The sequence below is a fragment of the Rhamphochromis sp. 'chilingali' genome, assembly GCF_963969265.1.
Source record: "Rhamphochromis sp. 'chilingali' genome assembly, chromosome: 1".
Lineage (NCBI taxonomy): Eukaryota > Metazoa > Chordata > Actinopteri > Cichliformes > Cichlidae > Rhamphochromis > Rhamphochromis sp. 'chilingali'.
In genome coordinates, this window is record NC_137929.1 from 11,937,543 (window position 1) to 11,954,727 (window position 17,185).

A 17,185-nucleotide genomic window follows, 5' to 3' on the forward strand; every position below is an offset into this window, starting at 1 on the left:
ATTTTTATTCATATTTTCAGGAGATAAAAAGTCTACACAATGCTGAGGAGGAAAGCCATTAACTCAGGGAAGCTGACCATTAATCTGGGAAGGGTTAAAGGCCATTTCCAACAATTGCATCTCATTCTGCAGTGAGAACAATTATTCACAAGTGGATAATATTCAAAATCACTGACCCAGGGTTTGATGTCACAGCAAATTCACATGAAGGAACTGTAAACAAACACAAAAAAACAAAACAAAAAATTATTTGGTCTGCTTGTTCTGTTTTGCAGCCACATGATCTCGTAGTCATTGAAGCAGTCATGAGCTTTTCTAATACTGCAGCAGGACAATGACCACAAAACAGAAAATATCAAACAGAATGGTTAAAAAAACAGAAAAGAAAGTGTTGCAATGGCCCAGTCGAAGTCCAGACCATGTCGTGAAAGCTGTGGTGGGCCTTAGCAGACCTGTACATAAACACTGAACTGAACCAACGCTGTAAACAAGAGTAGGCCAAAGTCCCTCCACAACAATGTGATGAGGAGACTGATAAAGTCACACAGAAAACATCTTCTTCAAGTGGTTCTCCAAGTTACTGAGTTCATGGAGTGTACTTAGCTTTTCATACGCCATTACTCCAGTTTGGCATCGTTTTTGGTAAATTATTAAAATGCGTTGTTGTTTCAGGATCTTTTGAAATAAGTGCAGAAAGTTCAGTGTTCCAGAAACAAACACACACAGGCTTTTCTTTTTTTTTTGCCTTTGCTTGTTCAACAAACCTAAAACCCAAGTTGGGAATAACAGGTATCACAATAGTGATTAACAGCTGTCTCTGTTAAGCCGAGCTCTGTGTGCGCTCATATAAACATGGGACTTTTGCACGTCATATGACTCTTCCGCATAAAGTGATCTCTTGGGTTTTTCCCCAATCGAATCACAAATGTTACCAGATGATGATGATAAATATAAAGAATATACAAAATGTAAGTTAAACGCAACATTTTTATTGACATGATGAGAGAATAATGCTGCAGAAAGTTATTAATGTGGTGTTTTATTGCACAGAGTGCTTCAATTAATATTAATTCGAGTTAGTAACTTTAGCTCTAACTGCGCCCTTAGTGCTGCTTTTTATATTGACATTGACAGCTGCACATCGGAGCTCTGAAGATTTCATTTGGACATATTTAAATACTAACTATATTAACTATACGCTAATAAAAGATGTGTAAATCGCCTTAATTTGTCAGCAGATCAAAATGAAATTATTTTAATGACTGAAGAGGTATTCTTGATGTGTGTACAATGTTCAATGAGCTGCAACTCCGGTAGAGTAGAATCACTTCTCAAATCTAAAATCAAACCCTCTGCAAAGGACCAGATGATTTCTTATGTCCTGATAAGCAAAACCTGTGAACCAGCAGCTACTCCAGAAAGAAATTATACTCTAGCTTTAATTCTCAATGTCAGGTGAACTTGTCATTATGGCAAAAAATAAATAAATAAAAGAATTAGCCAAAGGCTTGCCTGATATGTGACCTTGTGGATGCAATACTAACAACAGACAAAATGAAACCCGGTTTAAAAATATAATATTTTGCCATAATTTAGAAATGTGGCTGTGAATATGATATTCTTATCATTAGAAAGGAAGAAATCTAGGACCTTACCTGTTACACATAGAAGCTGACAAGTTTCTGTGTCTGTTCAAGCAGTTTTAAATTTAAAAAATATGTTGTGCTTTACTTCAGGAAGTAGTTAAGTGACTTTAGAGACAGCAGGTTCTTGAGAATTTAGCTATGACACACCTGCCGTCATGTTTATAAGCACCATACTATACACTATACACCATAGGACTTCCAAGCTCAATGTATACACATTGAAAAAAACTTTACCAATCTCACTGCAGGACAGGTAACTTGTACCAGTGGTTTGCTTAATAATCATTTTGCCGGTGGTTTCCGATTATTCTCAGAGAATTTCAGACTTCATCTGGTGATGAAGGCGTTGCAATACTGTTGAAAGCTAAAGAACAATTCAATGTATTTGCCTTGAGGTCAGTTTATTCAAGACACTGAGGCTCATTAAGCACATCTCCATCATGAATATAACAGAACATGAACATTGGGGCATCATCTCATAAAACCGAGTCTTCACATGTCCAGCGTCCTCACGGTGTCATCAGAGAGCACTGAAATTACGACTTATGAGTCAAACTCTGGATCACAATCTATCTTTGATCTACATTTTAGACTTCATAGTATTAGGAGTGTGGAGAGCAGAAGCAGAGGCCGATTACTGTCCCGGGGTGCAGCGGTGACTCTTGTAGGTGCCCAGATGTCGGAAGCTGCGCCCACACTGCTGACAGCGGTAGGGTGTGGCCCCGCTGTGAATCCTCTGGTGGGTGTACAAGTTTCCCAGTTCTTTAAAGCGCCGTCCGCACTGAGGACATGCGTATGGACTCTCACCAGTGTGCACCCGTTGGTGTCTCTTGAGTCCTGACAGCACAGAGAAACCTTTCCCACACTGAGGGCAAGGAAACGGGCTCTGGGCACCGCTGTGAATTAGCCTGTGGCTTTTTAAGCGGGCTGCATGGCGAAATCTCTCCCCGCACTCTGGACACACAAAGGGTTTTTCTCCAGTATGGATGCGCTGGTGCTGCCGCAGGTTGCCGAGGTAGTTGAAGCGGCGGCCACAGTCCCCACATTCATACCCCCCCTCAATTTTTATCTCCTTTTTTATAGGACCCCCTCCTTGACTGATGCTTGCAACAGACCCAAATTGTGTGCTTCCCTCATTTTGGCTCCCACCAGCCCTCCTGGAATCACCACTGCTATCTCCCATGGAGGGTGTAGTGGAGGACGTGGACTGGAGTGCCTGGAGAGCCAGGGCTCCAGCAGAGTCTGAGTGTATTAGTTTTATGTGCTCCTCCAGAAAGAAAGAGTCAGGGCAGAAGGTTCCACACATTGAGCAGATGTAGGTGTGACTGGATAACTGCTGGTCTGAAACAAAGACAGTTAAATTTACAATGATGAATAACACAGCAGTAGGGAATAAATTGCATTACAGTCTGAAAGTGCTGTAACTAAGTTTACGGATATAATTCCTCCACTGTTATCGTCTTCGATGACATGTTCCAACATAGAGGAGAGCAGCTACCTGAGCTCCCCCAGATCTAGTTGTTAATAGTGTTGCATCCTCACTGGATATGACTTTGGATACCGTAACTACTCTAAGAAGAAAGTCTCAAATCAGAAGTTCTCTAATGGGGTGATATGGTCCTATAAGGTGGGTGGCTGCAGCTCAGGTGGTAGAGCGGGTCACCTACAAACCAGAAGGTTGTTGGTTCAATCCAGTCTGCATGCCAAATATCCTTGTGCAAGATACTAAGTAAGGGTGAACGTTAGACACAAACTATGCTGTTAAAAACAATATAGAAAAAGTGCTTGTGTGAATGAACCAGTCCACTGACTGATGAGATGTATGTGAGGAGCAGGGTTCTGGATTTAACAGGGAGCCAATGAAGGGAAGCCAATAAAGGAGAAATCTGCTCTCTTTCTAGTCCCTGTCAGGACTCTTGCTGCAGCATTTTGGATTAACTGAAGGCTTTTCAGGGAGTTTTAGGACATCCTGATAATAATGAATTACAGTCATCCAGCCTAATAAATGCATGTCACTCTGAGACAGAATATTTCTAATTTTAGAGATTTTGCACAAATGGATGAAAGCAGTCCTACATATATGCACTGAAGGACATATCATAGTCAAAAATGACTCCAAGATTTCTAATGCCATGTGATGATCCTGAGCTCTGTCTATCCATGGAGCCAGATAACACACACCAGTTACTTAAACTGCAGGAAAGTCTTAAAAACAAAGACCTAGATGTCCTCTAACTTCCTGCTCCTAAATTCAGATAAACTGAGGTCATTGCACTAAAAATGTTAGAGATATGATATCTAACCAGATCTTTAACCTGGGTGCCATTGCTTTGGCCTGCATTAATAGTGTGAGGAATTTAGGAGTCATTTTTTTAACAGGATATTCTCAATGCACTACTGTAATGAATTATTATCACGTTCCCCCAAAAACTCCCTAAAAAGCCTTCAGTTGATCTAAAATACTGCAGTGACAGCACTGACGGGGACTAGAAAGAGAGAGCAGCTTTCTGCTATATTGGCTTCCCTTCATTGGCTCCCTGTTAAATCTAGAATTACATTGAAAATCCTGCTCCTTACAAACAAGGTTTATAATAATTTGCCCTATTCTATATTCTTCTTCTTCTCTTGGCTCTTGATGGAGGCGGTCACACTTTCTCCTTCTCCCTCTCCCTTGTCTTTCCTGCTTGGCTTCTCATGTCTATTGTATAGTCTCGCTTATTCTCTAACCCTAAGAGAGTCTCCCAGACTGGTTCTCTAAAAACCTAAAGAAGAATTATGGATTTGATCAACTGGTCCCTTAATGAAACTGACACCTTCCTGGGCTTGGGAGAGCCTGATTGTCCTGCGGCGACGTTTGCTGACGGCTACTCGATGGTAAGTTGCGTCGTGTGTCTGGCGACACTCTCGATGGAGGACAGTGAACGACATCTACCAATTCGGAACCACGATAACAGAGTTCTGGCTGATTGGACCTGGCTTACTGAAGAACAAGAAGCGGCTACAGCTGTTCAAAATCCCACAAGGCTGGCCGACATGATAGACGATGGACAGGGCTGTGAGTACTCAGACTGTGTTTTTGAACGCAATATGGATAAGATCTTGGAGAAGCTCATGGCTCTGCTATATGGATAACATCTTGAAGAAGAACAACACGAATTGAGAGACCTGGTGACCAGTGACAGACATTAGACCAACTGTAAAATTGGAAGCAGTTTGTTCGCACTAACCAAAACAACTACCATCTTCATCTCATGGCGCCAGCTGGATGCTCAAGGCAAAAGCTGACGGGAATAACAATCCTCCTTTGGATAACAAGACTGTGTTGTGACTTTCTCCCTCCTCATTCAAGGCCACCCGCGTCGACCGAAGATTGTTGACTTTTGTCTAACTGGGTGAAGGGACACTTTCTCTCGGCTGAACACGGAACACACACACACTCATACGCACACATATGCATGTACACTGACACAGACCTACAATCACCCCCCTCCTCCAAATGCCTTCGAAGCTTATGTCTTCTATGTAGTGAGATGTGCTGATTCATGTGCTGAGGTGTTTTTTTCTGTTCTCAAACTGATCTCCCTGTTTGAGTTATTTTTTCTCCTCGTCTTTCCTCATGTTATGCATTTTCCATTGTTCTCCAAAAGTTGATTCTGTTCATCTGGACGTAGCATTTTCAGTCTCAGCTGACTGCAGCTTTCAATCTTATAAACAGTACATTTGCATGATGACTGAAACCAGCCCACTGAAGGAACAATGAGCTGGGAGGTCAGTTCCTTAATCTTAATTATGCAAATTTTCATGACCATTGATCAATGAACTGAACTTCAGGTAAGAAGTTATGACCTGCAGTCTATCTGGGTCAGATATAAACCAAGTTTAGGTGGAGTTTATTTTCCTTGTGCTGACTTTTTACTGTCAGTTACAATAACTCGCACTGCATACTAGCTAGCATGACGGAGTTTCTATACAGCTGGGTGGTGCTATGATGTTACTAATAGTGAACTTTATTTTATTCATAAGGTTAGTTAGTAGGGTTGCCAACCATGCCGTATAAAACGGAATCGTCACGTATTCAGAGAAAATATCAAGCGTTTCGTATTGAGCTGAAAAGGAACACAGTTTGTCCTGTACTTTAGCTAGAATGAAAAAAAGACACAAAGCTGGAGTCATTCTGAATCTTTACGCTGTCAGCTGCCTTTTCTTCTCTCATTCAATCATGAAACTGATCAATGATCAGCTGATCGGTATTTCTGATGCAAGTCCCGTCTCTCCTTTGTTTATCTCTGACTTTGCGCCAGAAAGAGGAAACCAGCGGATGTCGCGCTAAACAACAGCAGCACGTTTAAGCTTGATCAGCTGTTGTTAGAATTTATTTAATATTAATTTCTAGTATCAGCTGATGTTTGCTGGAGCCACAGCTGTAAAGCTGCTGGTCATGATGTCGGTTTGGATATGTGGTGAGAGGGAAACATGAAGATGAAACCAGGAGATGTCCTTACTGGATCATCAGAGCTGAGCAGGTGATGGAGAAGCAGGTTTACCTTTTAGGTGACATGAATGAGTTGAAGGGAAGTTATGAACTGTTTCTGAGAGACAAATAACACCAGGATCCTTTTCTAAGTAGCTGACAGCTGGTAACTGTGCAGGGGCGGGTCTAGGAAAGTTTTGCCAGGGGGCCAGGTAGGGCATTAACAGGGAGAGGGGGGCACAAAGACATACTTTCTTATTTTCATTTAAAATATCTAGCTTTTATTAAATAATTATCTGAAGCTTAAACCAAAGTTTTTATCTGATGTAAAATGTATAGAAATCATACATATACCAACAAGACTGTACATCACTGTCACCACAGCGTTTGTTTTCATGCAGTGAATTAAAAAATAAATGGCCGGGCCAGCGGTGCACATTGCAAATTAGCTCGCATAGACACATTAGTTGTACCGCTTCTTAATGACGGTATCTTAGCTAACAACCCCAACTACCAGATTCAACTTGTAATTGGCTAAAAATCACTTAGCCTACTGGTGAGAGGGACGTTGCTAGCTGTCAGTTTTTTCAAGCAATGTTGAAATTTCCACATTCTGACACTTCAAATGTTTCAGGAGCTGTCCGCTCAGCGCAGCAACTGTTAATATAGAGTGTTATTAAATTTATTGCTAATGCAATTATATGGCACATTGACTTCTGAGGAAATTTTAGATTGCACTCGTCATCAAAAAGGTTGCCTACCCCTGCTCTAGGACAACAGGACACACATGCTGTTTGGTTTCTGTGGCTTGATGGACCTCCAACCAAAGGCTGCAAAACTGAGTTGTGCATTATGTGAATGAGTGTTCAAAGGAGCTTACAAAGAAAAGCGGCTGGACTTCTTTAAGTTGCTTGAAGACGTTTCACCTCTCACCCGTCTTCAAGCAACTTAAAGAAGTCCAGACGCTTTTCTTTGCAAGCTCCTTTGACTACAATGACCTGGATGACTGAGAACCTTCACAGACATGTGAATGAGTGGTATTTGGTGTGTTAGCCGGCCTATTCCTGTTAGCTGCAACCATAAGAAAACATCTCAGGCAGTATGAAGCGTTTCCGTTGCAGTTCATGTAATGTGGTGGCTGTAGCTCTTGAGGTAGAGCAGGTCACCTACTGATTGGAAGGTTGGTGGTTAGATCCCTGGCTCCTCCAGTCTGCATGCCAAGTATCCTTGGGTAAGATACTCACCCCAAGTTGCTCTCCGATGCATCCATCGGAGTGTGAATGTAGTTAGAAAAGCACTCAGTTTAGAGTCAGTGCTTGTGAGAATGGGTGTGAGTGGGTGAATGTGACATGTTGTATAGAGTGCTTTGAGTACTCCGGGAGAGTAGAAAAGCGCTATATAAGAATCAGTCCATTTACCATTTGTGGAGAAGGCCTTTTTGGTTACCACAACAGCAAAGGAGATTCTGTCAAACGCAGCCATGAATCTGTGCAAATGGGACAAAATCACCAGATCTGAGAGTTATGTGGACAGACAGTGCACACAAATGAGGTGGTCGTGGAAATGTCAGAATCAGAATCAGTTTTATTGACCACGTATGTGCGCGCGTATACAAAGACAACAACAACACGTATGGTGCAGAGAGCAAAAATGTTGGAATGAAATTATGGGATAAATAAGGGATGGATAAGTAATTACATACAAAAGAACAAAACAGTGTATGCAGTACGCTTTGATTTCAGCAGGTATGGTCCTGTACTATGACTGGTACAGGACTATGTGAATGTAGTAAGTATTCATCAAAGTGATGGCCTATAGAAAGACGCTGTCTTCTTGTTTTGGCATACAGTGCTCTGTAGCGCCTACCAGCACCAATGACTTTTTCTGCAGACCTCATTGTCCGTTGTAGTCTGGTCTTGGCCTGTTTGGTGGCTGATCCAAGCCCTACAATAATGGATGAGCAGAGAACAGACTGGATTATAGACTGGATCAACAGTTCCTGAGGCGAGACTGTGGATCCCAGAAACCTGAAGGTTTCCACAGCAGACACAGTGCTTTTGAGTAAGGTGAGGGGGGATAATGGAGAGTCCACAACTAGGGCTGGGCCATATCATACCGTTCACGGTAATACCGGTATAATGTTGGGCAAAAATAAGAAAATGACGCATGTGCAGTGCCTTTGTTTTCATACGCACATGGCGGAAAAAGCATGGCGGCGACGGAAAATGAGAAGGGCGAAAGCGGATCGTTGAATGAAACGGATGAACCAGAATTGGTTTGTAAAAATGCTGCAACTTCAGTGGTGTGGAACTGGTTAAGCTTTCATCCGTCAGATACACAACAAAGCACTATTTTGTCAAATGTTTTAGTACGACTTTGCTAAGCTACGAAGCCGCACTGCTTGATGGACTGTCGGAGCATTACGGCTATCGTAGGCGGAGCCTCGCGGAGTGATACGTACTGTGCTTCAACATAATGTTACCGTATTGTGTGTGTATAACCTCTTTTTAACTTTAGTGGATATTATACATGGTTATGCTGAGGATAAGTCGGCCAATTTCCACTGGAAATGCCTTTTGGTTAAACTGTCAAGAAGGAATTTGCATTTGCAATGTTAAATGTTTATATAACTTTAATGCACATAAAAAACAGCTGCTTGTTTAAGTGAAAATACACTGATGGTTTTTTTTTTTTGCACTAATAAAGTTGTGGAGTTGTAAAGTATTTTGTTTAGTGTCAATCATATCGTCAGTTATATCGTTATCGCAAATTTTCAAATGTATATGGTGATAAATATTTTTGGTCATAGTGCCCTGCTCTAGAACTGGGCGATATGACCCAAAATTCATATCTCGATATTTTAGTTTTAAAGCCATAAGGTAAGAACAAAAACAGAGTTCTTTTTGCTGTGTCCCAGATGTCACACAGGCACTTTTATTAACATAGAGCGTAGATGTACATGAAGAAATTACTCAAAAATAAATTATGAGCATTTATTAAATAATAATGTTCCATAAATAAAAGAAAACTGTTTTTGTGCATAACAAAAAGCTCACAATTGTGCAGTCAAAATGTAAACTGACAGACGCTGAGCATAATAACAGACAGATTTCACAGCTGCTCTGTTCCCAAGTTCTACTGCGTGACTGACAGCCTTGAGTTTGAAATCCGCTTCATAACCACGTCTCTGAACAGGTGCCATTTATGGTCCTTATACACAGTACGGTAATATCACGTTGAAGCACAGTACGTAACACTCCGCGAGGCTCCTCGGTAGCCGTAATGCTCCAACAATTCATCAAGCGGTGCAGCTCCATAGCTTAGCAAAGTCGTACTGAAACATTTGACAGATTGCTGAGCGCTGTGTACCACATAAAATCGGTTTGCGGTCATCAAGCACTACCAGAATTCATACATAAGGCGCGCTGTCAATTTATGAGAAAATGAAAGGATTTTAGGCCATGCTAGGCCATGGTGTTAGGCGGTTAGCTCGCTAACATGTTGACGCTGTCCACCCCCACGCACGGGGCGATCCGCGGTAACTCGTTAACGGAGATTTGCCGTGTCCATCTTGTCATTGCCTGCAGGCGAAGCTATGGGGGAGGAGGGGGAGATATTGTCACATCTTATATGTCGTATGAAAATATATCAATATTTTTAAAAAACTCGATATATCGCCCAGTCCTACCCTGCTCTATCCACAGCCTCTCTAGTTTTGAGCGTATTCAGTTCTGTTACTCTGACTGCACCACAGGGCCAGGTGTTGAACCCCACATCTGGTAAATGGAGTGGTTATTATACAGCGCTTTTCTACTCTGAGTGCTCAGATAGAGTAGAAAAGCACTCAAAGCTCAAAGCGCTTTATACAACTAATTCTTTCACCCAATCAAACCCACATCCACACCACACAAGCACGTTTTCTAAGTCGTTAAGTGCTTACTATCTAACATTCATACACATTCATACACATTCATACTGTGATGAATGCATCGGAGAGCATCCATTCTTGATGAGTCCTGAACTTTGAGGTGTTAACTACTTTACTTGAGGTAGAGGCCATGTTGAATTCACGACCTCTTTCTTATGTGTACAGTGATGCATCAGAGGTCCATTTGGGGGAGACTCACTTCTATTCTGCCAAAGACTACACTTTGCCCATCTCAGACGATCAACGCAAGCTGGGGGGACATTGGTCGAGGATGAGTATGGGTAGAGATTCTTAACCAGCTTATGGAGCCACTGGCAGTGACAACTTGACAGACGGCTCTGAAGTGAACTGCTCTGGATTTGCTCTGAAGTGTTGAAAGTGGGAGATGTTGTCTTGACTGGAGACAATAACTGACCCTCCCAAACCTGGAGGATCGGGAAAATAGCATTTATTCCCAGGGAGTGATGAACGCATTTGTTCATGTAATGTTCGCACTTGTGAGGAAGTTTGCTGAAGAGACCTGTTCGGCTATCACATCCATTAGAGATGTAAGGTAGCTGGATACTGATGAACAACTGCTGATGGGGGGGTGGGGGGGGGGGATGTTGTGAATTGAAATTAAATGACACTTTATGATATTGGGTTCAGCTGATTCAGCTTATCCTTCCTTGTCATTTATTACAGTGAATATATAAACTGCAGCTATGTTTAAACTGCTAGTGACAATCATTTTTGCTTTATTGTGAAAGGTATAGACAGGAAGTGTTTTTATTTTGAAATGCAGGGAATTATCCTAGTGCTGCTGCTAGCCTCTTGCTGATGTTATGAAGGTTATGTGCAGAATATGAAAGTTATGTATCCCTTGCTATTCGTCAACATCAGCAATTTCATCAAGTAAATATTTAGTTTGAAATTGTCGGTTTCAGTCGTTATTTGAAACGTCCACCACACAACATGCCTTGAGTTGATTATTGTTGTGAACTGGCACTTAAAGGTGGGTGATTTAGCCTTGAAATTAAATCACAGTGTTTCAAATAAATTCACGATAACATTTATGACATAAACACTAAACAAAATTTCATCGCCGAGCGCAGCAACCAGGCAGCTGCATTTATTAGTGTGCACAAAATGAAAGTTATTTTCTTATCAAAGTTTCTGTCACTGATGACAGACAACCTATCTATGTGTCACCACCAGTATTATAGTTCAGCTGTATACACTGACCTGGTATTGCAATGTGCCACTTGTAATTGTATGCAATAAGTACGGGGTTTTAAAATAATTCGCTACATTCGCACCTGCCTCAGGCCTGTCTGTGCAGTCCTCCAAAGGATTCCCTTCCTCCCCTGGAGAGCTCTGAGGCTCCATAGAGAAGTCGCAAGGCTGGGCACGTGACAGCGGAGTCTGTGCTTGCTCAGGTATCGACCCCTCCCTCGTGGTCGAGTCATCTTCATTCCCATCATTCTCTGTCTCAGTGGTGCAGGCGTTCTCATGATCAGGCTCCTTTATAACTGCGGCACAATAGCAGAAAAATCAGGGTTAATATTAATGTTCTACAAGCCAGTGGTTACCATATAAATAGACTGATACAACAGATCAAATCAATATAAAGACTTATTACTGGCAAAACTGTCCAGATCTAAAATATTGATATATTATTGGATATTTTTGAACAATTAAGTTCAAAATACAAAACATGAATTTGCAGAAAAGTAAAAGTCAACAATGTAAATCAAATTTAACATGAAGTGTATGAATATATTATTGTATTACATTTTTATGCTGTTCATAAAAAGGTAATGATTGTGCTTGATGGTGATGTCCTGGAGTCAGGTGGTCTGCCAGCACCACTTACCTAACCCCATAGAGGCCTGTATAGGGTTAGGGTAAGTAAGTGGCCCCCAAATCACATGACTGATTTAAAATGACACAACCTCGCAGTGTCTCATTTCAACTTTTGTCCAAAGTGTGAACCAATATGTACCAGTTTTTTTATTTTGCTGACAGACAAAGCAAAATGAGACTTATGATAAATGATTTACACGATGCTTTCCATGAATGCATCGTCACATTTAGTGCAATAAGAAAAGGTAAAAATGGGATTTTCTAAAGAACGCCGTCACAAGCAGAAAGTGCTTGTGAGAAAAACAAAGGAAAAACAAACATGACACTCCCCATTTCTGTAGGAAAATGCACCACACCAACCAGGGGAAGAGTGAGAGTGATGGTAAAAGATTTGTGACACTCGGCTTATTTGGAGTGTGTAGTTAGTGTGTAGTGTAGTCATTATTTTCTTTTGTGCATCCAAACAGTGAGCCAACTGTTGAATGTCACAGACGCTGGTAAAAAAATCTACCAAAGACAGTTTGCAATATAAACACTGTCCCCACGTGGACAACAGGAGGATGCACCCTGAACGTGCTGGGCTTGTGATGTCATTAGTTATTTTGTTTTAGCAGCAAACTGCAAAAACACATAATTTGTTCCCATTTTAACACTACAAAAAAAAAAGTGCCAAAAATGGTCACTATGTGCACAGAAGAGTTCATGAGAGGTTCGCGTATGAAACGCATGCTCAGTCATGCTTTAGGACGCATTTGGAGTTGGAGAGCCTTGGATGCCCTTCAACAAGCCTGGAGAACTACTTCAAGCACTTATACGTTTCTATATTGTGGTAAACACGTACTTGGCTCTGTAGTCATATTAGTCATCAAGTTATAAGTAAATAAGCATTATTTATGACTACGTCTATGTGTGTTTACCTTTCAGGTCTGAAGTGTATTCCATTGGTGCCATCCATTCATATTCATACATTCGCTTGCTACCGGAAGGGAGCATGCTGAAGATGTCATCTGTGGTGGACTCGGAATCTACGTGCATAGACACGGTCCCGGCCATCCCGCTGTCCGACCACAAGTTGAGGGAATGCGGGTCTGGCCCTTGGCGCACCTCCCTGTCACCGGCCTGGTCGCTCTGGTCTCCGTCCATTTCAGCACATCCTCTCGAGTTCTTGTCTTTCATCAGATAGTGACAAATGGCGTCTATATTTTCCTTCTTCACACCAGACATGAGCGCTTTGGCTCTCCGTGGGTCGATATTGTTGTGCTTGGCTCCAGAGCTGAAGTCATGTTTCTTGAAGCCAGCCTCTGCAGGCGGCTCTACGCTCGCCACGCCAGGAAATGCGTCCCTACCATCCCGCTGAACTGTATCCAGTTGTGCTTTTAACATTTCGATTTCTTCGCTTTTCTCGCGAAGTTCCATTTTCAATACTCTTATCCGGATGCTGACCATTTTACGGATCTCGGACAACGCAGTCTCCAGCACTACGGTGATGTTTCTCCCGAGGTGCTCAGTGATGTCGCTAACCGAGCAGAGAAGCTCTTCGTCGGGTTCCAGCTCCACGAAATCACCGTCAGCTGCACTTACTGACCCGGGAGGCTCCATGAAGACGCCGTGGGCTTCAGGAGACAGGCTCGCTTCAGTGAAACTGTGGTTTCGTTTGCGACTCATAGATTATTTGGATGGAGCGCTCGGTTTTCTTCAGTTTGGGTAGCTGGAAGCTATTTAGCAAGCTAATGTTTGGATGGTGCTGAGAGACGGTCGGATTGTTAGGTTTGCCTCACTTAACGTGACTGTTACCGGAAATGTATTTTCAAAATAAAAGCATTTCGTGCCGAATAGCTGTCTGGATGTAGGCTCATTACCCATTTTGTTTCGAAATGAGTGAATGGAAGTATTGTTTTCGACACGTGGTACTTGACAGACACAGAACAGAGCTGCAGCAATATCAGAGTTTACATGAATTACTATAAGCCAAAAGCATGCACCAGAAAACGAATGCACTGCACTCAGTGAAAATAGGAATGGAACTGATCTTATATTTATTTCACACATAACTATACCATATAAAATCTATTTGAAAACAAAAGACATATCAGTGCATCTGTATATGCTGTCTCTATATAAACATCTGTATACTTATTTGTACATAATCTGTTCATAACTATTCCCACCTGTTATCCCCCCACTCTGTGTATAATCTGCTCCTGTTGCACTTACTGCTCTTGCACTTCTGATTAGATGCAAACTGTATTTTACTATCCCGTGTTTATACATGTGTATTTATACAATACAGTTGAATCCTAATATCATTAGATACATAAAAACAACGTCTTATAAAAACAAAACGCTAGTGACTCTATCAATGTTATTATTGATGGACTGAATTTACAAGTTTTGCTGTTTTCCTGTTGGATTATTATTGTTATCAGCATGAAAGACACATAAGTGCGTCGGTGGCCAAGGCGTGCCTGTTCTCTCCTCAGTCTCTCTCCTCTCAAAGATCAGAACAAAATCAGTGTTAGCTTAGAGTAGGTTAATTAGATAAGTATAATTCAAGTCATTTGATTATTATGTGATTATTATTATTACTTGGTTTGTTGTTTGCTTTGCTCCTGCTAAATTGCTTTACTAAAACAATCTTCAGAAAGTCTAAATTGTGGACATTCCCTTTTTAAAAATCTGAGTATTAAGCTTTTAAATAAACAGTATCACCTTGGAGCTTAGTTTTCCAAGCCACTAAATTGAATCCACCAAGTCCACCTATGTAGAAGGGAGCTTCTGCAACAGTGTGGCTGGTGAAATACTGGGCCTGCAAAGCTATTCATGACCACTGGGTTTTTATCAGAGTAGGCAGGGTAGACATCTGGAGGATAGAGGCAGTTAGAACTGGGGGAGTCCCCTCACCCAGCAGCTCCATCTAACTTCTTCAAAGACTACTGGGTACCGGTAATACTCACAGGAGAAAACATTAGGATTTCTTAAACAAAGAGCCGATTCAGATTTCCAGTATTGGGGTGCTGGCTCTACAGATTAACAACGCTTTTCAAAGCTTTTAATCAGCTCAGAAACACAGGCCTACATCATATTTTTAAAAAGTAAATTTTACTTTAAAATAAAAGCACATCTGAAATTAAGGGAGAACTGTGTGACATGGTTCACTGTATATATCTACAGGATGATTAAAAATGAATTATGTATTAGCAAAAAAGCTGTTTACATGTTGTACATTTAGCCAACGATGTTTTTTCATTGATATGTTAATATTAAAGTATCTGTCTACCCTCTCTGTTTTAAAATGCAATAGATGCCCTTATCTGTTTAATGTGGAGAAGGGCATCTATACAAGTAGTTGTATGTTGAAATGCAGGGTTAAAGTGGACATGAAACTCCACATGTGTGAAGACTATTTGAAGCGTGGAGCCCTGCTCTCAAAAACTGGATTTAGGGAATAAGTGCTTAAAGTTAGAATTTTTAGAATATGTTTAGCACCATCTTGTGCCAGTACTAAGCATGACAATTACCCCAGCCTACGCAGCAGCAGAGCAGCCCACCAGACCCCCGACCGGGCCAGCCTGCAGCCCCAGAGAGGCGAAGGGGGGTGGGGGGCATGATGCCAATGACCGTTTGCCAGACAACAGCTGGTGTCAGCTCAACCCCTCCCAAGAACCCTCAATGTCTACGGAGTGCAGGAGTAGAGTGCAAATGGCCAGAAGCAGCAGGTAGTGGCTGAATCTGTGATGATGTCGTGAAGCAATACAGAGGGTATACTGGCGCCTACAGCGAGCAGGAGAGTGCGGTTCAACTGTGGTATAGGCACAAATAAGAAAAGCACAAACAATCAAACATATTTAAAAAAAACTGTGGTACAGGAAAGAGGAACTTCAAATAACACAGGAACATGATCAGAGAACACTGCATCACAAGTTGAGAAAAGAACATAAATGAAGATCAAGTGTGTGTCCGCCTTTATGTGTGGAATGAGACACAAGGTTAAAAGTGTCCGTGATGTTTACAAAGTCCTTTGCCACTGGCTCATTAATAGAACGTGAACATTAAAATCCCTAACAATGAGGACACCATCATATAAAGCATAATGTCAGTCAAGAAACCATAAAAGTCAGCCCATCCATCCATCCATCCATCCATCCATCCATCCATCCATCCATCCATCCATCCATCCATCCATCCATCCATCCATCCATCCATCCATCAATAAACACAGACAAACAGGCACACACAGACACAAACATGCATTGCCACCCTCATGCACACATATGCAAATACTCAGCACACACCCAACATGGAGACAAACAGAAGTGAACACTGTACACACACCAACATTCTCATACTCTATGTAAAGTCCCCCCTCCCTGGACCCAGCAACCCCGCCGACCCTGGTAGGCACTCCCGTTCCCTGGAATCCACCAAGGGCAACAGCCTGCCCTTGGACCAGGGGTACTGCCAAGCCCCACAGACGCTGGGGCCAAGTGCCACACACCAACCCGGACCCATGCCCCCAAGGCCCAGCCAGAGCCCCAGCCTGGAGGTGGAGCACACACAGAACCCCAAGCCTGCCCCAGACCCACCTAGGTGCAGCTAGACTACTAGCCTGGTACCTATGTCTGCCAGCACAGGCCAGCCTCCATCCTCCTGCACACAGCCAACAGAAAAACACCACCCAAGAGCACATAAACCACAATAATGAAGGCAGGACAAGACCACAACCACGCGTCGACCTTTGCCTTCGGTCGCACAGACTTCCCCGTACAGGCACCAACTCCACTGGGTAGTCGCCATTTCAGCCACCATTCGGGCCAGCTCCTCGCCTTGCCGGCCTGGTCGTGGGTCTGCCGTGCCCCCCATCCTGGGTTTCGACATCCCTTTAAACATGCACAAGGTGAGCCTCTCTAAATTAAATGAAATGGGCTTAGAAGAAAATCATCTATTTGATGGTAAGTCCCTCTCTCTAAAAAGGATTGATCCAATCCACTCCAAAGCCACAAAAATCCTTATTTTTGCACAGATTTGACCTTTTAAAGGCATGTGGTCTAAACTTTTGATCAGGACTGTACTGTAACACTGTTGCACAATTTTTGCACGCAGGAACATCTTTTCAAGGGTCCCCCAATGATGTCTTGAATACTTTGTCATAAGTTGAAAAATGCAACAGCACTGTTTTCACAAACGCAGTTCGACTTCTCAAACACTTTCTGACCAAGAGGCACTGAACAATGAGGGCCACATTTAAGGCTCTCAAGTAACACTAGTCTCAGTATCACTGCCTGTCAGCTCCACACT

The 17,185-nt window shown here is 42.3% G+C and overlaps 1 protein-coding gene across 1 annotated transcript; it reads right to left on the reverse strand.

Annotated features, from left to right (window-relative positions):
* On the reverse strand, positions 1 to 14,115 carry znf16l (zinc finger protein 16 like). The gene is made up of 3 exons (XM_080905839.1): positions 12,808 to 14,115; positions 11,344 to 11,556; positions 1 to 2,987 (listed from the first exon to the last, which is right to left on the reverse strand). Exons 1-3 carry the CDS (start codon positions 13,553 to 13,555, stop codon positions 2,281 to 2,283), a joined length of 1,668 nt encoding a protein of 555 aa, XP_080761965.1. The 5' UTR covers positions 13,556 to 14,115; the 3' UTR covers positions 1 to 2,280.
* Between the last annotated feature and the right edge of the window lie 3,070 nt (positions 14,116 to 17,185).